Here is a 25,690-nt window from a genome sequence, read left to right as displayed (position 1 = left end):
TGTGCTGTGGACTGTGGAGTCAGAGCAGTGGAGCTGCCAGTACCCTTTGGAACCCAGAAGATTGTGAATGAATCCCAGATGTCCAGCCTCGAGCTACTTTGCTGGACTTTGGTTTTGCTTAGGTGTGCCCGATTCTTCCCTTTGAAATAAGACAGTACTTGTTTTGGATTTTACAGAAGCCCACTCACAGTTGAGACTTTTTCCAATTCCAGGGATTTGATGCCCTCATCTGACCTTCACAAGGGTGCACTTAGATGCATGCAGGCAATACATTCATACACAAAAAAAATAATAAAATACTGAGTGTATTAGTCAGGGTTCTCTAATGAAACAGAACCAGCAGAATGAATATGTATATATGGATTTATTAGATTAGTTTACAGGATAGAGTCTGAGTAGTCCAACAATGGCTGCACCACACTGGGGAGGCTGAGAAAGCCAGATGTCTCAGTAATCCCAATCTGGCTCTGATGGATTCCAGGAGATCTGCTAGTCTTTCCAATGAGTTGGTCACAGCAGCGAGATAAACTCACCAGTGAGAGAGAAGGCAAGGAACAAGCCAGTAAGCAGCTTTCCCTCATGGCCTGTGCTCTAAATCCTGCCTCCAGGTTCCTTCCCTGAGTTCCTACCTTGGGCTCCCTGATGAACTGTGACCTGGGAGATGTAAGCTGAATAAACCCTTTCCTCCCCAAGTTGGTATTGGTCAGAGTGTTTTGTCACAGCGATGAAGAAACAAACCAGAACATGTGGTTTCTCATAACCAAATGTGAACACGAGTGGCAAAAATCTGCCTTAATTCCTCCCCCAAGTGAAAGGTAAGTAGAGAATTCCAAAGGGAATTCTGCAGCCTCTGGTCGCCGCTGTGGGCCAAGATGAGATGTGAGGATAAGAAATGTTCTTTGTTGGAAAACGGCTGCCATGTTTCCTCTGACCTCTGCAGCCGACCAAGTCCTGCCAGTCTGTTTAGACTGCACTCCACTTCATTTCTTGTCCTTCTATTATGCGCCCCCACTGCTTGTTCGTAATTGAACCTGAACCCAGGACTTCCTAGTTCATGTCTTAAGTTGAAGAGCTTGTCTTGTTTTAGTGACTGCCTGGCAGCCAATCAATGGAAATTCATTAAAAGAAAACCATGCTTAATAGTTGGGTTGCTCATTAAGTTTGTTATGTCTTTTGGATTTTTTTAAGTAATTAGACACAAACCCAAATTAGGAGCAGGCAGTAGTGTGCCCTCTAAAGTGACAGACACGAGTCAGTTTGTTCACTGGGGAAACTGTTGCAGGTGAGGAGGGTAGAATACATTTAGTATTGTCAGCTCCCCACCAGATGGGAGTCTCCCTATGTAGACCAGACTGGCCTTGGCTTGAAATTCTCCTGCCTTGGCCTCCTGAGTGCTGTGATTATAGGTGTTCACCCCCATGCCTGGCCAGTTTCTTTTGCCTTTTGTTTTATTTTTTTGAGGTGGTCTCATTCTGTAGCCCATAAGCACGAGCCAGCACTGATGCTCTATTCTTAAAAGTTAAGTCTCTAGCCAGGGATGGTGGTGCACACCTGTAACCCCAGCACTCAGAGCTGAGGCAGGAGGATGAAGAGTTCAAGGATATCCTGAACTACCCTGTCCTGGAAAAAAAAAGACTGAGTCTCAGACTCTTGAAGAACGGTGATAAAGGACTGGTACATCTTGTTTCTTGGGTACGGGGGTCTTCTGTTCCTTGCCAACAGTGGCTGTGCTGTCCCTGCTGCCTTCTGTAGCCTATGTAGCCAATGCCGACATGACTCAGACACAGCAGCCTGCTTCCCACTTCAAGTGCACATTGGCTCTTTCCACCTCTCTGGTTCTTCTGGTCTCACTAATTCACATCATTATTTTATTCTGTTTCAATTAAACAGGAAAGAGCCAGACTTCTCAGAGGTCAGTCTGTTCAACAAGTGGGACCCCAGGGCCTTCTGTATGTTCAGCAAAGAGAACTTGCAGTGACTTCCCCAAAGGATGGTAGGTTAGGAAGCAGTAAATTGGGCCTTATCCCCAAGGCTACTGGATATTTTATGTTATTTCTTTTTTAAACAGGCTCCATCTCCATTCTGGGTTCTGATGATGCTACCACTTGTCACATTGTGGTCCTGAGGCACACAGGTATGAGAGAGGTGAAAGAAACCATTCCTTACACCAACCCAGCCATGTGGTACTACTGACCTTCTGAGTTTGTTTCCTGGTGTCAAATTTAAAGCCTGAACGTGCTGTCCTCCTCGTCTGCATGGTGTCTCCCTGGTGCCCTGGTCAGAATGGGTTGGCGGGGGCAGCACAGCATAGACCTTTTCTGTTTCCTCACAGGGCTTCCGAGGACGTGGTCCACGTGGACAGGAGTTGCCTTGGCTCACTTCCTGGGTTTGCATTGGGAATAACTTGGTCATTTTCTCTTGTTCTCCCAGGCAATGGGGCAACCTGTTTGACACACTGTGATGGAACTGACACCAAGGCTGAGGTCCCCTTGATCATGAATTCCATAAAATCCTTTTCTGACTATGCTCAGTGTGGAAGGTGAGTGCTGTGTTACTCTGTTAAATCAACTCTGGGGTTGTATGGTACTTAGGAGACTGGGGTCGGGGGGTGTGTGCTAACCCATGCTTGTTCCCCTTGAGGGGTGGTGTCAGTCAGCACTTGCTGGGTGAATAATGAGGACAGGCCAGTGCTGGAATTTTTTTTTTTAAAACATGGACTTACTATGTACTGTAGCCTCAAACTCATGATTATCTTCCCTCAGCCTCCCAACTGTTGGGATTACAGGGATGAGACATGCCCAGCTTCAGTGTTAGATTTTAAAAGGACGGTCTGAGTCGTGTAAACTTAAACATTTACATCTCAGGTATTAATTTGTTGTGGCCCAGATGGGGAATCGCAGTTGTCCCTTCAGCAGATACTTGCTGAGTGTTTTTATGGGCAGTTACTTGCTCTAGGGGCAGAGGACATCCTGTGTGGAGTGGGTAAAGCACTCACTGTGAAGCAGTGAGAGGTCAGTAAACAAATATTGGGAAGGATGGCGAGGATCAAGGCCAGGAGCAGCTTGACAGCTGGGAGTGGCCATGGCCTGACTCCTCAGCAGCCCCAGTTAGAACGTGGATATGGCCCCAGCGTTTCATCTTCACCCTGTGACATGGCACTTGGTCTTGTGAAGTGCTGGCCTGTGACCCAGGCCTGGCTGTCACTGAGCATACCTGGCCCCCTTATTCTGTCGTTATTATACTTGCCTCTTATTTTCTTGGTAGGGGACTAGTCTGGTCGCCTAGAATCCTGGGGACAGCCTTGGTTGGTTTCACTAGTGCAGTAGATCAGTTAAATTCTTTTGGTGCCAAGAATTGAACCCTGGCCTTCAAACCTGCTAAAGCATGTGCTCTGCCACTAAGCCTTGTTTTTTTAAAAAAATCTTTATGGCTGGGTCTGCCTTCACAGGCATGTGACCCATATGGCTGCAAAAAAGTGTTTTCCTTTAGTGCTGGCCTGTGCTGAACCTAACTGCAGCCTGATTCCATGGTTTATTTATTTTTTTGAGACAGGGTCCCCCTGTAGCCCCAGCTGGCCTGGAACTTGCTATATAGACCAGGTTAGCCTGGATCTTACAGAGCTCCACCTGCCTCTGCCTCCCAAATGCTGGGATTAAAGGTGTGCATCACCACACTTGGCTCCATGAGTCTTGAAACGTGATTATTGGCCATTACTGGTCCGCTTGCAGATGAAATGATTTAGTTATTTCAGACATCAAGGCCACCCCTGCTCATCATTTCTGAGGAGGTGAGGCCTCAACTGACTGTGCCCTGTACAGGCTCTGGATGGTTTCTGTTAAGAAAGCTTCAGGAGAAAGCAGTGTGCAATGTGCCCTCCCCTTTGGGTGCCTGTGCTCCAGGTTGTTGGGGCTGTCGGAGAGTTGAATGTGGGAAATACATTCAAAGCAAAGTTTGGGGTTTTGAACTTGTCAGAGCCCTACTGTTTGTGCATTGAAAGTGCCCTAGGCAGTTACCTCAGCAGGTAAGGAAGGGTTCCCAAATTGACACTTCATGCTTTGTGGCACCCACCAAAAAAATTGAGTGTCTTGCTTTGAGTACTTTAGAAACACAGATGAGAACTGTTCTTGCCAAGGAAAGGTGGGGATGGGAGGCAAGTGCCTGTGCAGCTTCTGCTCACCCAGGCTCTTGATGGCAGGTGCTTCACCCTCCTAGTCTCACAGTTCCTTTTTGGTGGAGGCACTGAACAATTCTGGAAGTATCCCACTTTTGTGGGTAACTGCATGATATAGATAGAGCCTCTCATCTGTGCATTGAGGGCCCCTCTGGATGAGGTCCCCAGAACCCTGGTCCTGGCCTCAGCCGCCTCACCTGCCCCCCAGTGTGCCCCAAAGGTATCTTCATGTGCTGTGGAAAAGGTCCAGAAGCCATGCTACAGAAGCTTGTGGAAACTAAGAACTAAAAACCAATGAAAGCAGCGTGCCATCATGTCTTGTCCTGTCTCTGGTCATGGTCCCTCTCTTGGCAGGCTGGAGGTGCACCTTGTGGGAGGCTTCAGTGATGACAGACAGCTGTCACAGAAACTTACTCATCAACTTCTTAGTAAGTTCATTGTACCCCTCCCCATAATTTTGTACCTAGTTCAGTTTGGGTTAAAAATAAAAAGTCTAGGGGCTGGAGAGATGGCTCGGTGGTTAAGAGCACTGACTGTCTTGGAAGACCCGGGTTCGATTCCCAGCACCCACATGGTGGCTATAAACCATCCTTAACTCCAGGTCCAGGGGAATCCGAAGCCCTCATCTGACCTCCGTGACATTGCACAACATGGGTGCTCTCACATACATGCAGGCAATACACTCATATACATAAAATAAAAATAAAAAAAAAACAAAGTAGATGGGTGTGGTGGCACACACCTTTAATCCCAGCATTTGGGAGGCAGAGGCAGGTGGATCACTGTGAGATCCAGGTCAGCTAGGACTACAGGGAGACCCTGCCTCATTTTCATAAATAAATAAAGTAAAAAATAAAGTCTCTGCCAGCCAGATGAGGCAGCACAGGAGGATCCTGAGTTTGAGACCAGTTTTGGCTACAGATTCAGACCCTGTCTCAAAACAACACAAAAAAGTCTGAAGTTTAGATGAAACAGGCTCCTTGGGCTGGAAATGTACAGAGACAGAATTACATGGAGCTAAATCCCTAGGGGCTAATAGGACAAGCCTTCCCTCCCTTTTTCAGACAGGTCTAGGCTGGCTTTGAACTTGTGATCTTCCTGCTTCAGCCTCCTAAGTGCTGGGATTACAGGCATGTGCCACCACTCCACATCAAAGATTTTCTTTTAAAAGGGCAGTGGACCCATTCTAGAAGAGTAAATATTCTGAATTGAACAAAACAGCTACTCTTCTGGCAGGGTGTTCACTGTAATCTGCAGAAAACAATGAATGATGCCATGTCTTCTTTTTTTTAAAAAAAGTAGACAATGTTGTGTTATTATTTAACCACCAGCAAGTAAAATAGCCATACGATAATGCCAGAATGTACATTGGAGCATCCTGTCAGCAAAGAGATTGACATCATGGCTTAAGTCTTAAAGGTTCATGTCCTTTGATTCAGTAATTCCCCATCTCGACCTGCACATATGCATCACACGTACACACGTAAAGTAAACGTTTAAAAAAAATACACAGATTTAGGCCCAAAGATGAGCAGTAGAACAGTAATTTTTTTGTTTTGTTTTGTTCTTGAAGATCAGGTCTCCCTGTAGCTCTGGCTGGCCTGGAACTCGCTATGTAGACTAGGGTGCCCTGGATCTCAGATCCACCTGCCTCTGCCTCCTGAGTGCTGGGATTAAAGGCGTTCCTCCATAAGAACAGTTACAAAACCACTAAAAGATAACACTTCACCAGGCATGGTGGGCCATACTTGCAGTCCCAGCTGAAGAAGGCTGAAGCAAAGGACTGTTCATTCTTAACCCGCCTGAGCCAAACGTTGAGAACTTGCTTCAGAGGAACAAAGCAAACAAAATAACAACCAAACAAAAAAACCCACGATAAAAATAGGTTTGAATTACTCATGAAAATACATGTCTTAAAAAACCTAGCCCGGGTATAAAACTATATGTATGATTGGATGCAATGCAATATTGCCTCTGTGTTATGAGCTATGTTATCAGCTATGCACAGAAAAAGTCTAAACTTCCATATTAACAGCACCAGACTTAGGGGCTAAAATTTAGAATATGCTTCCTTCTGCTTTCCTGTATTGTTTGGATTGCCCAGTCTGATAATCAGAAGAAAGAGGACCAGGAGAAGAGCTAAGTCCCCTCTCAGGACCCGAAGTGCCTCCCCAGCCTCTGAGAAGGAAGATGGATGGAAAGGCAGTCAGGGTTCTGTGGTGTAAGCTGAGGCAGAGTAGCAGAGCAGATACTGCTTAGTTGGCTTCTGTCCCTCTAACCTCTTTTTGACTTGCTCAGAAATGTAATCTAACTGGAGACTTTTTTTTTTTTTTTTTTGGTCTTTTTGAGACAGGGTCTCCCTGTAGCCCCAGCTGTCCTGGAACTCACTATGTTGACCAGGCTGGCCTTGAACTTACAGAGATCCGCCTGCCGTATCTACCTCCCAAGTGCTGGGATTAAAGGTGTGCGCCACCATGCCCAGCCTAACTGGAGACTTTTTATGCTAACACATAGCAATTATACACAATAGTTGGTTTTCTTAGGACTTTTTTTGGTCTTTTTGAGACAGGGTCTCCCTGTAGGCCCAGCTGTCCTGGATTCACTATAGAGATGAGGCTGGCCTTGAACTCACAGAGATCTGCCTGCCTCTGCCTCCAAGTGCTGGGATTAAAGGTGTGTGCCACCATGCCCGGCTCATTAGGACTTTTAAAAAACATTTCTTTCTGTGTATGGGCACATGTGCACCACAGTGTGAGGTCAGAGGACAACTTCTGGGAATTGGTTCTCTGCCTCCACCATGTTGGTCTTTGAAATTGAACTCAGGCTGTCAGGCTTGGTGTCAGGCACCTTAATATGGGCTAAGCTATCTTGTCTCAAGGGGTGGGGGGGTGCTAGGGAAGCGTCCCCCCCCCCCAAGACATGGTATCAAGTAGCAGAGACAAGCCTTGAACTTGCATGTGCCACCATGCCTGGTTTATGCAAATTCCAGGAATTGAACCCAGGGCTTGTGTGCATGTTAGGCAGTTATAGTACCAATTGAGCTACATCTCCAGCCCTGTGACAATTCATGTGTGTGTGTGTGTGTGTGTGTGTAATGCATTATCATATTCACCGTGTGTGTGTGTGTGTGTGTAATGCATTATCATATTCACTGTGTGTGTGTGTGTAATGCATCATATTCACCGTGTGTGTGTGTGTGTGTAATGCATTATCATATTCACCGTGTGTGTAATGCATTATCATATGTACAGCTTGAGAGTATTCTCTTCCATTCTTCAAGTTATCATTAAAGTTTGCATCTGCTTCATTGAAGAGCTGTCATTTATTCTGGCATGATTTACAACACAAAAGAAAACCAGATTCAGTAATACATCTGACATGTCTTCCTTCCTGAAATCCATTCAGTGCTGGACTAAGGAGAGATGAGGGGTATGCGTGCATGCGTGTGTGTGTGTGTGTGTGTGTGTGTGTGTGTGTGTAATGCATCATATTCACCGCTATTACTTGCTCTTGAATTGAGTACTTTTTTTGACATCAGTTTCGAAATTCTAATTGTAGGTGAGTTTGACAAACAAGATGATGACATTCACTTAGTGACATTATGTGTGACAGGTGAGTTCTGTTTTTCCTAAACAGGGAGGCAGCGTTCAGGAAGGTTTTGTCTGTACTCTTCCACAACACCTAGCACCAGGACAGGAGTTGTAAAAGATACTCTGAAGACTGCTGCCTCTTGGCTGACTTGTTCACAATACTCCTATCACTAGAGTGGCCTTCTAGCCACCAGGTCCTACCCAGATAAATGGGATGGTCACCCCACCCCTGCACCAGGGCATCTCATGTCTTGTTTGGACTTGTCATAGGCTTCACTGTGATCCTGGGAAGGGGAGGATACTGGTCAGAGTTGCCCTTTAGTGGCAGAGGCAGGGGACTGCCTTTGTTTAATAAAACCTGCCTGCCTGGGACTCTGTCTGATTTTCTTCACATGGAGGCCCCTTTGCCTTTTTTTACATGAAATAACTGTTTTGTACTTCTTCAATTTTTAGAATTAAATGACCGGGAAGAAAATGAAAACCACTTTCCAATTATTTATGGCATTGGTAAGTAGTGTTTTTGTTAGAGGATTGCAGGCATGGTTCCAGGTGGGCATAGCAGGCTTAGTATCGGGCTAAAGGTCTGATTAGGCAAGCTTTCCATCTGCATTGCTGCTGGTGGTTCTGATCCTTGCTCTTGTGTATTAACTGGGCAAGTGGCAACCTTAACCTGTGATGCTGCATTGATGCCCTAACTACAACATATAGAAACAGGGAGCCAATGTACAGCACAGACTGTGCCCACTCATACCCTGCACCCACCCTAATGGCTTAGCATCACATAGGTGGGTAGCCTGTCTGGAATGCTTTTCTCCAGCCATTGCTCAGGGGGAGGGAGGAGGGCATCTGGATCTCTGTACACTATGGGAATGAACTAAGGTTTTGATTCAAAACAGAGATTCCACAAAAGTGCAGAACTGTCTGCCCAGGGCCCTCCCTCTGTCCAGTGACAGACTCTGGGTCCTGAGGCTAGTGCATACAGCTGTATTTGCACAGGGTTTCTAGTGTTTGTTTAACTGGTGGTGAGGGCACAGGCTTCTTACTTCATTCTCTATAACTTTGCATATCCCTAAAATAAGCTAAAAGTTCAAACAAGTGAAACTTCCAACCTTTGCCAGTTATTATAGGCCACTCTGCTGGCAGGCAGACACCAGTGTCTTAGTCACAGTGAGGCTTTGCCTCTGAGGGTAGTGTGCTTCTGGGCAGCTTTTCCTTCCATGCTGGTGCAAAGGCTGTCAATGCCTCAATCACCTTTAGTTTTCTGTTCTTTTCACCTCTGTTTTTAACGTGTAATGGTAGAAATAGAAACTTTACTTGGATTCAAGGTCACTCTTGTCCTTTGCAGCTGTCAACATTAAAACTGCAGAGATCTACAGAGCTTCCTTTCAAGATAGAGGCCCAGAGGAGGAGCTGCGTGCTGCACGAGCTTTAGCAGGAGGCCCAGTGAGTGGGAGTCTGTGCTTTGGGGGTGGGGGGTGGGGACAACGACCCCGAGAATCTCTAGCTTATAAACCTTAGGAAAGTTGTGACTACCTCCTGAAAACTGAATTGCCAAGACCTGGCCTATTTCCTCACTTTCCCTTAGAGGATTAAAGAGGGAGTTTAGGTTATAAGCCAGATACTAGTTCTCTGCTGGGCTAGAGAGATGGGTCAGTGGTTAAGAGCAGCGGCTGTTCCTGTAGAGGACTGGGTTCAATTTCCAGCACCCACATGGTGGCTAACAACCATTTGTAACTCCAGTTCCAGGGGAACCCAATGCCCTCTTCTGACTCTGGGCATTGTATGACACAGGTGCCCTTACACATATGCAGGCAGTATACTCATGCACATAAAAATAATAAACGAGGGCTGGAGAGATGGCTCAGCAGCTAAGAACACTGGTTGTTCTTGCAAAAGACCTGGGTTCAAATCCCAGCACCCACACGGCAGCTAACAACTGCCCGTAACTCCAGTCCAGGGGATCTGACAGCCTCTTGTCTTCCATGGACATTGCACAACACGGGTGCACTTACCTACACACAGGCAATACATGCATACACATAAAATAATTATTTTTTTAAAAAGTTAAAAAAAAAAAAGATGTAAAGAGCCTGGATCCAGACAGAGGGACTTCTTCAGCCAACCTTTCTGAAGAGAGATGTGCAGGGAGAGGGAGGCAGGATCCTGCATCATCCATCCTTTTTTCTAGCCACTGAAGAGTCCTTTGCTGAAATGATTTAATTACTCCGAAAGAATTATCAAATAAGTTTAATTTCCTTAGGGCACTTGTACTTTTTTTTGGTAGTGCTGATGGAACCCAGGGCCTGACATATGCTAGGCAAGAGATATGTCCCCAGCCCAGGGTTGGTTATTTATTTATTGTCTGTTTTGAGACAGGATGTTCTTGTAGCCCCAGCTGTCCTGGAACTCACTATGTAGACCAGGCTGGCCTCAAACTCACAAAGATTTGCCTGCCTCCCAAGTGTTGGGATTAAAGGCATGCGCCACCATGCCCGCTTTTTTACTTTTTTAAATTTAATGTGTATGCATGTTATGCCTGGATGTATGTAAGTGCACCCATGTCATGCAATGCCTGCAGACACCTGAAGAGATCCCCTGGAACTGAAGTTAGGCAGACAATTGTCAGGTGCCACGTAGATGTTGGATTTCGAACCAGGGTCTTCTGCAAGAACAGCCAGTACTCTCAATTGCTAAACCATCTCTCCAGCCCCTTTTTGTTGATTTTTAGATAAGATCTTGCTAAACTCAACAGTCCTCCTGCCTCTGCTTCCCAAAGCTGGGATTATAGAAGTTGCCGTTAAAGTTAAGACACACTCACCTCACTTGAAGAATAGGTAGATGAATTTAAAATGGTCAAAGTGATCTGGGTATTAGTGGCACACTTAATACTAGCATTCAAGAGACAGGCAGCTTCCTATTGAGTTTGAGGTTAGCCTGGTCTACAGAGTGAACTCCAGGTTAGCCACAGCTATACAGGCAAAAACAAAAATGGGTTGGGGAGATGCCTGAGTTGGTAAAATGCCTGCCAGCCAAGCATGAACACCTGAGTTTGATCCCCAGCCACATGAAAAGTTGGGCATGGTTGTGCATGCCTGTAATCCCAGTGCTGGGGAGGCAGAGACTGGAGGATTACTGCGGCTTGTTAGCTAGCTAGTCTTGCTGAATCAGTAAGCCGAATTGTTCAGTGAGATGCTATCTCAAAATCATACATATAAAATTGAGCAAGATACCTGGCTTTGATCTCTGGCCTCTGCACTTGCACAGACCACCAAACCAACCCTGTGTCTTCTAGTTTGTGGAATGCTGACATTAAGAAAATGTTTGGAGTGAGTGATTTGTTTTGCCACCATTTTTAGGATTCCAAATTTTGGCTTTTTTGAGCAGTTTTTTTAGATCATCTTGCTATGTAGCCCAGGATATCTTGCAAACTTGTGGCAGTCCTCCTGCCTCAGTCTCCCCACAAGTACTGCGCTTATGAACTAACATGACCAGCTTTTTTTGAGATTGGGGGTGTCACACTATAGTTCAGGTTGGCCTAAAACTCAAGGATTCCTTTTACTATTCAGATAATACTCAGAATATATTTCAGTCACAGTAACCAAACTGAGTACTATTCTTCAAGCTGAAAATTATCATTGACATATTTGGGAATTCAAAGTGTAGGTTTTTTTTTGGCAAAACAGCTTTCTGCAAAACCAGGTGTGGAGTAACATGCATGTAATCCTACACTTGGGAGGCAAGAGGATACTTGGCTATGTTATGTAAAGTCATTTCAGGTCATCTTGGGCTCCATGAAACCACCAAATCCCAACCTTTTTGTGAGACAAGGACTTATTCTGTAGCCTAGACAGTCCTTTAACCCAAGGTGATTTCCTCCCTCAGCCTTCTGAGTACTGGGATTACAGGTGTAAACTGCCATGCCTGGCTTTTTCCTTGATGGGCCATCAGACATTGTGAGCTGTTTATGGTACAAAGTGACTAGCTGCTTGGGGTAGGTTTAAGGAGGTGATATTTTGTGTAGCTGTTGAGAAGTGCAGCCTTTGGTTAAACCTGCCTGACTTGGAGGCACTGCTGTTCACTGGACATTGTGACCTGGCACCTCTCTATCAGGTTTTTCCCCAGAAATGGCAGAGTGCTTGTAGACTTGCTGTCAGAACCAAACACAGCAATGCACATGATCAGACACAGGGAAGGCATTTGGTGGTGGCAGCTTTGTTATTATGGGAGGTCAAAGTGTACACAGCTTATCAGCTAAGGGACAGCCTTCGAAATAGACTCCAGTAGTGGTAGGGTAGCGTTCCTTACAGCCTGTCCTGGAAATGGTTCTTTTAGATGATTAGCATTTATGATGCAAAGACAGAACAACTTCGAATAGGCCCGTATTCCTGGACGCCATTTCCACATGTGGATTTCTGGTTGCAGCAAGATGACAAGCAAATACTAGAGGTGAGAATTTACAGGTTGGCTAAATCTTAAATCTCTAGACCCTGGTTTCCCCATCTGTAATGAAAAAATAAAAGGGTTTAGACCAGCAAATCACTGCTTCTCATTCAGTGGGCAGGACTTACTTTTGGTTGCCATTGCAGACTGTTGAACTTTTATGGCAGTGGGGGTAAGTCCTGGATAGACATTTGTACAAGTGAAAAGTAGGCAATGAACTCTATGTACGTGACAAGAGATATCCATGAGACTACCTTGATTGACAGTTAAGCAACCTGAAGCTACTTTGACATTGTCAAAGTAGGGAATGTGGCTAGGTTTCCTTTCTCTCATGCTTACAATCTTGTTTTTCAGAACCTTTCCACTTCACCTTTGGCTGAGCCCCCCCATTTTGTTGAACATATTAGATCTACCTTGATGTTTTTAAAAAAATATCCATCTCCAGCAAATATACTGTTCCCTGGAAATAAAGCTCTCCTCTACAAAAAAAATGAAGATGGCTTATGGGAAAAGATCTCTTCTCCAGGAAGCTAAAAAATGAGTTACCAAAGAAAACTTTTTGGCATGAGAAAAGACCATTGGTGGGGTTTGGAATCTACATCTGTACAGTCTTAAGTCCTATTCCTTTTTCGGCATCTGATGAGTTTCAAAATAAAATCTTATTTTGGCAAAGGTATTTGTTTAGCTGTACTTGCTTTCCTAAGAAGTTGACATCCAGCCCTTTCATCAGTAAGGGACAGAGGAGAAAGCACTTGCCTCCCTGGTAGATGAGCAGCTATTTTAGAGACTAGGTAAGTAGTCCCATTTTGCTTTTTTGGTAAGTACTCAAGGCTGATCACAAAAGCAAAATATCTCAGAGCCTCTCAAACCATTTTTAGAAGCTTCCTATTTCTGAGAAAGGTTCAGAAAGAGAAGCAGTTTGAACTTGCTATTTCCTAACATATTACTAAGATAATCTCCCGTAAGACCAAATTCAGTCTGAGAATTAGCCAAAGTCACTGAGAAAGGTGTGCTTTCAAGTATAAGGCTACTAAAATCTCCAAATTATACAAGTTAAATAGTTTTAGAAATCTTTTCTATTTCTGAAGTTGCTATCTACAATGAAGTTATCTGATTAAGAGTAAATTTACATACCAAGTTCACCGATAACAATTTCAAGAACCTTTATTTAAACCAACATTCAAATAGTATCTCAAGGGTAAAATTCTGTTGCAGCAAAACCAATTTAACAATTCCAAATATATAAAAACATTTAAAAATTAATCTTGTTAAAGGTGATAATTTACCCCTCTCCCATCTTACTGGCTATACTTCATTGCACCAAATAAACAGGGAAGACTGTTTAATCATTTGCACCAGGAAAAAAAATTGCATTTTGACAAGTGGCAGATGTCAAAAATCATATCAAATCAGTGTAATTATAGGCTTAATGTAGTATATCCAAGACTTCCAACACTACAGTCCACAAACCCAGTGTGAATTACAAACCCACCACCAAAGGATCTCCTATTGCTTGACTTTCAGGGACTCAAATGTTACGGGGGTCCCATCTTAGGATAGAAGAGTGATGTAGTACTTTGGGGATGCAGAAATGGACAGGAACTAGGAGCTATTTCCAGTAACAGCAGCAGTACTCTGGTTTGTCAGCCTGGGAGAGGCAACTTCTGGCTCTTTCCTGAGCTGGGCTCAAGATGAGCTGTGAGAAGAGAAGCTGCAGCCACTTTGAGAGGTCAAAGCATGCTTGCTTCACCCTTTACCAGGTCATGCTGCATGGAAGACTGCATTCAGCTCTTCATGGTGGCCTCTAGAGGGCTTTTGGTACTAAACAGACACAAGCTCAGTGTGCGCTGGTGTCAATTTAGAAGTGTTGCCAGTGTTTAAAAATATATTTAAATACAGTCAGCAAGATTTTATAATTACTCTTAACAGATGAGTCCTTAAATTTGTTTACAAAGAGTGTATAAAGGGAGAAAAGATGTGCAACAGAGGACAGTCCTAGACAGAAGCCCTGCCACAGTGTGAGGACACACAGTCCTTAACTCTCCAGGAAATACAGCAGCTGGGGAGGGCTTCTGATACATGGTTTTATGGTCCCATTCCTTGATGCCGACCAGTGCTGTGTCTGCAACTTGATACTATAGACCTACTAAGACAGAAGCACGGAGGAGAACCTGGAGAGTCCTGACAAAAACTCTTTACAACTAGTCACTGTGTGCAGCCTAAACATAATGCTTATGTTTGGAAAGATGAGAGCAAGTGTTTCAAGTGGCAGCACTTGAAATCCAAGTATTTTCTCAATAAAAAATGTTTATGGTACAGGAGGCAATGTTAATCTTATGGGCAAGCCAGAAATAGTAAGTTGTTGGTTGTTTTATATAGACATAAAATAACTGTCCTCCTTGAAAGCCTGGCTTTCAGGCCTATATTTGTGCAAAAATCCCAGTTTAGCACAAATAACAGAAACTTCTATCGTATTAGCATGTGGCACAGTTCACATTTTCAGTATAACTTCTTCCCTGAAACAACAGTCAGTACAGTCTCACCCAATACTGAACTTTATCTTAAGCTCTCTGGTTCTTCTACCTGTGGGTGGTCTCCTCCTGGGTGCTGGGCCTTGTTCTGTAGGGCCTCAGCCTGGCTGGCCTGAGGGGCGGGAGCCCCAGCGGGGCACTCAGGGCAATGGGCGGCTAGGCTGCTGTGCTCCAGCCCACCTGACAGCTGTTCCACTTTCTCCAGGTCTTCAATGTGGCTGGCTGAGCTGGTTTCACTCACAGCATCTGATCCTCTCTGGGACCTTTTAAAAGGTTTCTGGCCTAGGGAGAATGAGATGAACTGTACTGAGACTGGTGCTATGATAAAGACTCTGTGGTAACATATGACCACTGCTTTGGCAGGATTGCTAGCTCAGAAGCATCTTAGGAGGGAATTAAAGGACACTGTGACACTAAACTGCTCCTGTAGGGCTTCTGTGGTGACCCTAATAAGGAAATGCTCAAGAGAGTGGACACTATAGTTAAAATAATGCTAGCTTTCTAGGACCCAACCTGCCCCTGGAGTGCCCAGGTGTTTTCTTTACAGCTAATCTCAAAGTGAATAAATGGTTATTTAAAACGATAGCCGTAATAGTTTCAAATGAAGAGAAGGACTCAGGGTTGAAGAAAACAAAGGAATGCAAGGAATAGCAAATGGGGAACTTTCAATACCACAGAAAGATCCATTTCCCAAGAGGAATATAACCAGTTCTCTGTTAATGTGAACTGTGTAGAGGTATAACCCACCTGGAAGTTTCTGTTTGCTTCGAGTGCCTGAGGGTGTGGGAGGTGGTGTCACTCCTGTACCTTGTATTTTGTAGACATATGTGTGTTCTGTGGACTCCAGTGAACCTGCCAAGAAAAGAAGTGGGCGTGAGCTCCTGGCACAAGCTACCCTGGGAGATGCTACTTGCCCTCACTTGGCCTTCCTAATGTAAGCTCTATCAGCCAGCTTTTCACTGACTGGAGGACAGCCTGGCATCCCTGAAAACGTGCTAGGAACTGGAGCAAACCCACCCTACAGGTGCTCACATGGCCCTTCCCTGTTGAGGGTGTAATATTCTCTCCCCAAGCCTTCCTGAGTACCTAGAAACAGTCAGAGGTAGGCACACATGTGCTTGGAAACCCATACGCAGCTGATCAATGTACTTCAGCAACAAGAACAGATGTCTCTGCTAAAGGATGAGGCCTAGCAGATTAAAAATCCACTGCTTATGGTTTTTGTTGTTTTGTTTTTGTTTTGAGACGGTGTCATGTGGCACACGCTGGCCTCAAACTCCTGATCCTCCAGCCTCAGCCTCTTGAGTGCTAAGATTATATCAAGAAATAATCCAGGAAAATCCAATTACCTTTTTGCTATGACAATGGAGCCATCACTTTCTGGAGAAGAAACTAAGGGGCCGGAGATGGAACAAGGGGGTGGAGACCTCAGGTTTGGGGAATATTTTCTTGAGAGAATAGGAAAGGAGTCACAGACTTTAATATCTTCCCTAAATTCCAGCAAGTTGGTAATACTGGTTTAAGGTAAAATGTTCTAGTGCTATGTGCTATGATTCTTGGGTATCCCTTTCAAAAGCAGCCCTTTCCTGGGCAGAACACTCATGAGGACTGCAAGGAATGATAATCCTTATGCCAGTGCCCATGTGCACTGCCTCAAGATGCTGACCAGCTAGACAGACACGCCCTCACTGATCTAAGGAAGAGGAGTGTGCATGTTGTAGGGTAGCCGTTTTCTCACTGTTTCAGCAGGATTGGGGGAGCCCACAGGGGAGTGGGGTCCTCATCTCAGATTCCTGGGAGAGGACCAGGGGAGCTGGAAAAGCATTGAAGGGTGTTGGGATTCCACTAAGAGCATCTGGTCAGAACTCTGAGGTAACAGATCCAGGCAGAGACTAGTTAATAATCCTACCTGCTGTTAGGTTAAAACTTCTTCCCTTTTGTGAAGCCTGGACTGGAGAAAACCAATTCAGCACGGATCCTACTACAGGGATTTGCCGCAACACTCCCTGTAAAACATAACCCTTGCTCAGTATCACCTGCTAAGCCTGTTTCCTGATGGATGAGAGCCAGAATAGCTCCAGGATGGCCTCACCTCTTCCAGAAGTCGCTCTTCATTTGCCTTTTGTAGCTGAACCTGAGCCTCCTGGATTCCCTTCCGAACTACTTCCGTCATGTTTTCCAGAAGCTGTGTAAAACCAAGAAAGGTACCGTTTGTCTAAGTTTCTTGCCTGGGGCCTAGAACTATTAACTTAGAAACTGCACTGGTAATATTTTCTTAAAAGTATGTCAGTAAGGGCTGGAGAGATGGCTGTGCTTAAAAGCACACTGGCTGCTCTTGCAGAGGACCCATGTTCAAGTGCCAGCACCCACATGGTGGCTAACAACTGCCCATACATAACTCCAGTTCCTGGGGAATCTGACACCTTCTTCTGACCTCCGCAGGCACTGCGTGACACAGGTGCACTTACATACATGCAGGCAATACAGTCATACACAAGAAATAATTTTTTAAAAAGTACGTCAGTAAATAGAATTGAGCATTGAAATGCCAGAGTAAAAATTAAACAGAAAATCAAACAGAAGAGTATGGAATGCTCATGGAGGCCCAGGCAGATATAACTTGGTGTCTGGCCTCATTTGCCAAGAGGAGAAATAGCTACTTTACATTTTGAATGGTGTTTTTTGTTTGTTTTGCTTCCTGAAACAGGGTCTTCCTGTAGCCCCAGCAGGCCCAGAACTCATTATGTGGACTAGGCTGGCCTCAAACTCAGAAGATCTGCCTTTACCTCCCAAGTGCTGGGATTAAAGGCTTGTGCCACCACAACTGGCCCTTTAGCCTTATCGGCTGGTCTTCCATGCCACTGGATGAGCAGAAGGTGTGTTTCTGTACGGGTACCTTTATCAGAAACACCTATGTTGTTTGTCTTTAGGACCTAGGTCCTTTTAGGAAGTCTTGCCTGAGCAGGCAGCAGGAATGAGCAGGTCCCCAGATGTTCAGCTGCCCTATGCCACATCACCTGCTATACTGTTTGGCTGTACATGTCTCTTCCCTACATTGCCTACTGGGGTCACTTGAGGACAGAAGCACTGTCAAAGCCACCTGGCATTCCTGATGCCTGGCACAAGGCCTGCCTCGCAGGAAACATACACCAATATTTGGGAAAGAATGAAAAATGGGCATTTCCAAGGGTAGTATCTTCTTCATGACCCTAGCTAGGTAGCCCAGCAAAACCCAGAAAAGACCTAGAACATCAATTAGTCTTACAGACCCTTGAATTTTCCTCAATTTCCCGGGCTGTGACTGCAATGGTCTCTACTAGCTCGGAAACATCCACATCGTCACTTGCCATGCCAACATAAATGCAGCTCTTCATGCTTTTGTACTCTGGGCCTGTGGGAAGAAACAGGCAAGGTTGGCTCCCAAGTCCTCAGTCCAGAGTAAGGCCCAGGCCAGGTCCTTAATGACTACAGGACTGCACCAAAAGGGAGCCTCCTTCCTAGGGAGAGAAAGGAAGGTGGAGCACTTCAGAGGGGAGACCTTATCCTGAAAGACGCTTCACTTCCACCTGGTCCTAAACTAGAGCTCTCCCCTCTGTAGAGATGAAACCCATCCTCCTTTTCGCCAGTAAGACAGTCTTTCCAAAGTTCACAGCTGACCTAGAAAAGCAGTACTTACCCATTTTAAACATAAGGTCAGATTCCAGTTCATTTAACTTTTTCAGAAGTCCACTGTGGATTTTTTCCCCCTCTGGATCTGATTTCAAACTGTTCTTATCATCATTAGCATGTTCATACCTAAAAACAACATCATACAGCACTAACTTAAATCTAAGATTGAATGTCTCCTCAGACACAGGATTGTGGATGGAAAATAAACTCTCAGAGATGAGCACAAATGTGGCCAGAGGAACCAAGACCATGTGTTAAGATTAAAAAAAAAAGAAAAATCTTTCAAATGTTGTAAGTAAGTCTTGGTCTGTGGTCCGGGAAACAAGAAACAAGGTCTAGGGTCTCATATTTACAACAAAAAAAGGGAAACGTGCCTTGGGAGAGGAAAGGAAGGTGGCCCAGAAGATAGGCGGCTCGTACAGCTCTCTCCAGTGCAGCTCTCCCTGGGGACTGGGCTCATTTTCTTACTGATTTGTACGCCTTGCATAGTAACCATTTGTGTACCACATGTGTCCCTGGGGGACTTGCAAGTTAGCACAAGCAGATTGCACCAGGTGACACCTGACTCACTGAGTTCAATGGTGGGCCAAACTACTTGCCTATACGAGGCCTTTGCCAATGCAAAGAACATTTCAATGAACTTTTTGCAAACATACTATGAGCACATAATTCCACCTTGGATTTGTAAGCAGTAAGACCACTTGCGCTTTGGTACAGCAGTCCTTCACCATCATGTGGCAAGCCAAATCTTTACCTGACAACCCCTATTCCAGGCCAGTTGGGGTCATCAACATATAGGAGACCTGCCGTCCCCTCTACTTCCTGCTTGAACTCTTCTCGTAGCTGTAGTGTACAGGTCAGTACTGGCAGTTTGCTTTGGATGCAGGTGACGAGCTGATCTACGTCCTCTCCTCGAGTTCCTAACACTGAAAACATCCAGTGTTAGAGAAATGCTTGAAGAATGACTGTGTGTGTAGCAGGTCAGAATCTCTCAGTATTCTTAGCTGGAACTGAAGAGCTATATTTTTTTAATTTTGGGGGGACAGGGACTCAGTCCAGAGCTGAGGCTGGCTGTGAACTGACTGTAGTAAGGCTGGCCTTGAACTCGCATCAATCCTCCTGCCTCAACCTCCAACATTTTGGAATTTGGAATTAGGGGTGTGAGCCACCATGTCTAACTTAAAAACAAATTTAAATGTTGTCCCACACCTAAGTATGGAAGAACTAGGTGACAAATATTAACAGAACTGAGGCTGAAGAGATACCTCACTTGGTGAAGAACTTGCTGTGCAAGCAATGAAGACGAGTTTGGATCTCCAGTACCCACATGAAAAACTGGGCATTTTGGCATGTGCCTGCAATCATACCGCTGAGTAGGTGCAGACAGGAGGCTCCCTAGAGCTCATTGGTCACCTTAGTGAGCTCAAGGTCTAGTTGACTCTCTCAAAAAATAAGGCAGAGGACTGGAGATGGCTCAGCAGCACATAACTGCTGTTGCAAGAGGACCTCAATTCGATTCCCAGCATCCACATTGGGTGGTTCATGCCTGCCTATAACTCTAGCTTCAAGAAGAGCTCTGGCCTCCAAGGCCATTGCACCCACATGTGCATACATACACAGATACATAAAAAAACCAAAGTAAAAGGAAAGGAAAAAAGTCACTGGGCATAGTGGTGCACGCCTTTAATCCCAGCACTTGGGAGGCAGAGCACTATGAGTTTGAGGCCAACCTGGACTACATTCCAGGCCAGCTGGGGCTACAGGGAGACCCTGTCTCAAAAAGATAGAAAAGGTCAAGATATATTTTTAAAAATAAATAAGGTAGCTGGGCGTTGTGGTACATGCCTTTAATCCCAGCACTCAGGAGGCAGAGGCAGGCAGATTTCTGTGAGTTCAAGGTCAGCCTGGTCTACTGGGTGAGACCCTGTCTCAAAAAGACCAAAAAACCCCCAAACAAACCAATTTTAAAAATCAGGTCAGAGAGATGGTTCAGCATGTAAAAGGTACTTGTTACCAAGCCTGACAACATGAGCTTAATCCCATGGACCCACATGGTTGGAAAGAACCAACTCCCACAAGTTGTCCTCTGGCATATGTCCCTCTCCCACAATAAAACAGATAAACAATAAAAACAAAAAAACAAAAACACAGCTGCTGCTCCAGGAGCAAACAGCTTTTGTAGATTTAATGAGCAATGTATCTCTCCAATTAGAAATCAGTCTCCTCACAGTAAGACTGACTTGATCAGGTCATATACATCCTATCTATTAAAAACAAAAATCAAGCATAAATTCTATGTGTTAGCACTGAGAGAAGCGAAGTGTTTTGGTGAGTTTGTGTCTGAGACACAGGAAGGGGCAGGGAGACAGTGACAGCCCTGCATTAAGTACAGGGAGTCATGGCAAGGTCAGTGTTAGAAGCTTGAGGCCTCAAAGGTGAAAGTGTCTTGGCACTCTCCCATGCCCTCTTCCCTTCAATCTGCATGCATGTGCTAGCTCAGGTTTCTCTGGAGGTTTTCCAGCAGTCTCCAGGGCTGGGGTTGCCATCAGCAAGCTCCAAAATGGCTTCTTTGCAGGACAAATGCCTGCATTTTCTTATTTTGATAAGCTTGAGAAAATATCTTAGCAAAAATCTTGAAAACATCTCAGTGAAAAAAAAACACCAAATTTTAAGAAAAAAATGTTTTAAGTCAAGCCAGGTATGGTGGTGCACACTTATAATCCCAGCACTTGGGAGGCAGAGGCAGGCAGATCTCTGTGAGTTCAAGGCCAGCATGGTCTATATAATGAGTCAGCTAGTTTCAAGTCATATCACAAAAAGCACAATCAATTTTTTTTTTTTTCGGTCTTTTTGAGACAGGGTCTCCCTGTAGCCCCAGCTGTCCTGGAACTCACTATGTAGACCAGGCTGGCCTTGAACTCACAGAGACCCACCTGCTTCTGCCTCCGAGTGCTGGGATTAAAGGTGTGCGCCACCACGCCTGGCTACAATCAAAAAAATTTTTAATATCACTCTTTTTTCTTCCTAAGCTTTTAAAAGCTGACATATAAGGAAGGTATGGTAGCTCATGCCTGTAATCTCAGCACTCAGGAGACTGAGGCAGGAGCATTGTGTTTAAGGCCAACTTGAATTACATACCAAGACCCTGTCTCTAAAATATAATAAAAGCCAGCAAGATGGCTCATAGGGTAAAGGCATTTGCTGCCATGACTGGCAACCTGAGTTGAATCCCTGGAACCTATATGGTAGGAGGAAAGTGATACCAGAAAGCTGTCCTTTAACCTCCAGATAAGTGCTAATATGCACACACAATTTAAAAAAATAGACATGTAAAAACAACATATTTATAGAGTACTATGTGTTATCTTAAAAGCCATCTCTTCAGCCCTATGTGCTGTTTTGATCCGTGCATAAATGGTGTTACGTTCAAATCAGGGAAAACATATCACTTCAAATTTTTACCATTGCTTCGTGAAGAAAACATTCAAAGTCCTTTCCCGCACAAAGTCCTACAGGTTTAGTGACTGAGAGGACACATATCACTACCTTTGGTTCTAAAAGTTCACACACTTTCAACTGCACTGCTTTCTGCAATGTCTAAAACAGTGGCCCCAGTCTAGCAGAATTCTCAGAACTTTAAAAACTACAAATGCCCAGAACTTTTGGAAGGTTAAATGCACAGGAGGGTGGCCTGCCAGGAGAGGGCATAGAAACTCTGCCTTGCACCCCAGACTTTGCCTTAAACATCTCTGCACCTCTCACTATGTGTACAATACCTGTTGCATACTTTATATACTATAGAAAAATCAATGCAATTGGGGAAAAAAAAACAAAAAAGTATGCCCAGGCTCCATGCTAGACTTAAGAAGGTAGAATCTCTGTTGGTGGCTCAGCTGATGGAAAATTTTAAAGCCCCACAGGTGATTCAGATGTGCAGCTGGAGGCAGGATGCATTAGAACAGAAACCCAAAGTCACAGGACATCAAAACACAGGAATTCATGTGACTCCAGAAGTCTCACTCTACATTGAGAAGTTACACCGAAACCTAAATTTAGCCTAAAAGAAAAGGCCCTTCAAAAGGAGATGCTGCAAACTACAGGACGGCAGATCAGGAGGGTAACCTGTTCTCCCAACCACCTGGCCTTTAATGGACATAGAGCTGCTTCTGCCCTAACCAAAGGGGCAGATCCATGGAAACACCTTACCTGATGCTGACATCAAAGGGCTGAACCGAACACACGTGCCCTCTGCCTCCAAATCCATGACAGTGAGGCCACTCACAGGCACCAGCTGTTTTAACTGTTCTCCCAGCTGCAGGGCAAAGGACAGAGTGAGTATACTCCAGTGTCTGCATCCCCTTCCCTCATCTGCTCAGCCCAGACAAAAGTGGCTTCTGAAGCTAGTTTCCTTTATTCTTCAGGTTGTCTCTCAATATTTAACACTCAACCTTTTTTTCCAGTGCTGGGAATAGAATCTAGGGGATTGTGCCCAAGCACCGCCCCACCCCAACTTCTTTTAAAAAAAGAACAGCACATTATATATTATTCCAAATACAAACTCATTGTAAAAAACATGCAATGCAGTTAAACCAAAAATATAAAAGATACCACAACATTACTCAAAGAATTCTATATATTTCCCAGGGTCTTTTCTATGTGTTTACCACACAACATGACACTGTTTAGTAACCTTTTTTTCGTTTTTGTGTGTATACTTATCCATGTATGTGTCTGTGCAGGCCAACACTGGGTGTCTTCCTCCATCATTATCTACTGGATTTTTTTGAGATAGATCTCTCACTGAAAACTGTAGCTCACCAATTTGGCTAAACTGTCTGACTAGTGAGCCTCTAGCACCTACCTGTCTCTGCCTCTTCAGTGCTGGATCACGGGCATCCTGCTATACCTGGTTTTTTAAATATGGATGCTAGAGATCTGAACTCAGGTCTTCATGATTGCACAGCAAGCACTTTACCTACTGGGCCATCTCCCCAGCCCTAGTAACTTACATTTTCTTTTTCCATTTAATTTGTGCTGACCATTTCTCATTTCTTTTTAAAAAATCAGCTATAGGTTTAGAATGGCTGCTTTGAACTGTACTGTATGGATATACCATAGCCTAGTCACCAAAGTCCCTAGGGATTGATACTGCTGTGGGGAATATCCTTACACTATTGCGAATACTGCTAGAGCATAATGCTGACCCACCCCTGCTTGACTGCCATAGGCACTCAGGGGAATGGCTGGAATGCCTTTTGATGCTGCTCAGACACTCTCGTTACCCAAAGCTGCTGGTCTGCAGTCCAGGCCTTACACAGCAATAAGGAAATAGTCACAGAAGAAAAGTGAGTGGATTGAGAGGTGACCGTGTGTCAGGTGGTACTTTGATTCAGAACAAAACAAGCTGGGTCTCTCTGTATGAGGATCCTTCCTGTGAGTCTGACTTCCCACACATGATCACTGTAGCATCAGGAGTGAGGCCAGGTAATACTGTTCTGGGATGTAAAGGTGGGAAAGTACACAGCTGCCATCCGTACCCAGCGATTCAATGCGTCACAGGAGTGTCTCTCCCGGCTGACTGCTGCAGGTGCCGTACTGGGTACTGGGAGAGCTTTAAACCCTGGATCTGAGACCAAATACAGAAGGGATTCATTCCTAGAAACAAGACTATATTAAACAACATGTCCAAACCCATTTCACTTACATTCCCATGTGAACTCTAATAGAACAGTCATGTATGACTGAAATTAAATGTCTGATAGAAGGTTTAATAGCCTACAGTTAACTTATGAATAGCGTTCTTAATTTCCTTTTAAAGAAAGCCCAACCTCGTGGTACATCCCTATAATCCCAGTCTTTGGTAAGGCTGATGCAGGAGGGTTGTTGTGAGTTTGAGGCCAGCCTGGGCCCATGGCTCTCTCAAACAAAAAGAAAGATTGCTTTCTGGGGCTGGAGAGATGGCTCAGCAGTTAAGAACACTGGAGATTCTTGCAGAAGACCCAGGTTCGAATCCCAGCACCCACATGGCAGCTAACAACTGTCCATTAACTCCAGTCCCCGAGGATCCAACAGCCTCTTCTGACTTCTGTGGGCATTGCATGACATAGGTGCACTTACTTGCATGCAGGCAATGCATGCATACACAGAAAATAAAAGTAAATAAAATAAAAATTACTTTCAAGGAATTTCGAAAGGAACTCAAAGGAAATGTAAATAGACTATAAATTGAATGAAAATCACTATGCATCATGCTAGTACCATGAAAGGAGGTGAGGGGTTCTGACAGTATGATCAAGTCACTTCAGTCAGGGGAAAGTTTGCATTTAGTAGAGACCAAACAGTAAGGAGGAGGCAGCAGTAAGGAGAATGAGAGGAAGGAGTCTAAGGCAGGAGGACTGCTGCAAATTCAGGGCCATCCTGGTCTACAGAGTGAGTGAGTGCCTGTCCAAAAAAAAAGAAAAAGAAAAAACGAGAAGGAAATGTGTTTGAAGTAGAGAAAATATCAGCATCATGGTCACAATGCAAGGAAAAGCAGGGTGTTCTAGGAACATGGAGAAGATGGTGTGACTGACGCACAATGAGACCATCAGCAAGAGGGAAGAAGGCTCAGAGAGGAAGGCAAGTGAAGGTGGGGCAGCAGATGCCAGTCCTATGGGCCATGGTGTAGAGCCTGGACTTGACTCTGCTCGAACGGGAAGGTGCTGATGGCTATGGGCATGGCGATGAGCTATAGGATTTGTAATGCTCCCTAACTGCCATGCAGAGCATGGTCTGGAATGGACATGTACAATGTGGAAATGTTAGCGATCAGTTGAGGGGGTTCCAGTGGCATGTAGGTGAAAAATAATGTGCCTTGGGCAAGGTCGGCAACGTGTTGGCTACTTTTTTTCTTGTAGTACTCATAATAAACGGAGCCTTGTGCATCCAGCCTGGGACATCCTTTAAAAATAAAAATTCTTGGGCCTAGCCTCCTAAATAAAAGAAGCAGAGTCCCCAAATCCAACAGACAGTTTAATAATGTCTCATACTTTTTCCTCACTAACTATATAATTCCTGAATATGTTCACAGAAATAAAATTGATTTCCTTTAAAATAAATTGCCTTCAAGGGATTTTGAGAGCAAACAAAAGCAAACCTTGTAAGCTACAAACCAGTCTGCCAAGGACTATGTACTTTAACTGGTCTAGTACAGGGCCTGTGATGGTATCTGGGAACCCCTGGTTTAGTCACAGTCAACTTTTTGTTGTTGTTGTTTACACAGGGTTTCCTTAGTCCCAGCCCACCTGAAA

The 25,690-nt window shown here is 44.7% G+C and overlaps 2 protein-coding genes across 6 annotated transcripts in view; one reads left to right on the top strand and one right to left on the bottom strand.

The window, feature by feature from the left end:
- The window catches only part of Ntan1 (N-terminal asparagine amidase), an 18,339-nt gene extending 5,462 nt beyond the window's left edge, over positions 1 to 12,877 (top strand). The window contains exons 2-10 of one of the 3 annotated variants that reach the window (XM_008829888.3): positions 1,891 to 1,993; positions 2,069 to 2,134; positions 2,431 to 2,539; positions 4,526 to 4,599; positions 7,730 to 7,783; positions 8,215 to 8,268; positions 9,107 to 9,204; positions 12,094 to 12,207; positions 12,556 to 12,877. In XM_008829888.3, the coding sequence (XP_008828110.1) occupies positions 1,891 to 1,993; positions 2,069 to 2,134; positions 2,431 to 2,539; positions 4,526 to 4,599; positions 7,730 to 7,783; positions 8,215 to 8,268; positions 9,107 to 9,204; positions 12,094 to 12,207; positions 12,556 to 12,735 (852 nt within the window). In that variant the 3' untranslated portion in view covers positions 12,736 to 12,877. The remainder of the gene's footprint in view (positions 1 to 1,890; positions 1,994 to 2,068; positions 2,135 to 2,430; positions 2,540 to 4,525; positions 4,600 to 7,729; positions 7,784 to 8,214; positions 8,269 to 9,106; positions 9,205 to 12,093; positions 12,208 to 12,555) is intronic. The other 2 variants (XM_008829889.3, XM_029561991.1) reach the window with 2 other exon arrangements.
- The window catches only part of Pdxdc1 (pyridoxal dependent decarboxylase domain containing 1), a 73,847-nt gene continuing 60,283 nt past the window's right edge, over positions 12,127 to 25,690 (bottom strand). For 2 of the 3 annotated variants that reach the window (XM_029561990.1, XM_017797347.2), the window contains exons 15-24: positions 23,939 to 24,027; positions 22,608 to 22,713; positions 19,156 to 19,327; positions 18,409 to 18,527; positions 18,002 to 18,123; positions 16,825 to 16,917; positions 16,642 to 16,738; positions 15,480 to 15,584; positions 14,785 to 15,014; positions 12,127 to 12,261 (exon numbers count right to left, since the gene is read on the bottom strand). In XM_029561990.1, the coding sequence (XP_029417850.1) occupies positions 12,202 to 12,261; positions 14,785 to 15,014; positions 15,480 to 15,584; positions 16,642 to 16,738; positions 16,825 to 16,917; positions 18,002 to 18,123; positions 18,409 to 18,527; positions 19,156 to 19,327; positions 22,608 to 22,713; positions 23,939 to 24,027 (1,193 nt within the window). In that variant the 3' untranslated portion in view covers positions 12,127 to 12,201. Of the gene's footprint in view, positions 12,262 to 13,342; positions 15,015 to 15,479; positions 15,585 to 16,641; positions 16,739 to 16,824; positions 16,918 to 18,001; positions 18,124 to 18,408; positions 18,528 to 19,155; positions 19,328 to 22,607; positions 22,714 to 23,938; positions 24,028 to 25,690 lie in introns of those variants that run through there. The other variant, XM_008829887.3, reaches the window with a different exon arrangement.

Source organism: Nannospalax galili, unplaced genomic scaffold (assembly GCF_000622305.1).
Source record: "Nannospalax galili isolate Female #2095 unplaced genomic scaffold, S.galili_v1.0 scaffold32, whole genome shotgun sequence".
Classification (NCBI taxonomy): Eukaryota; Metazoa; Chordata; class Mammalia; order Rodentia; family Spalacidae; genus Nannospalax; species Nannospalax galili.
Note: the sequence above shows the minus strand (reverse complement) of the source record. Positions and strands in the feature narration are given on the sequence as shown.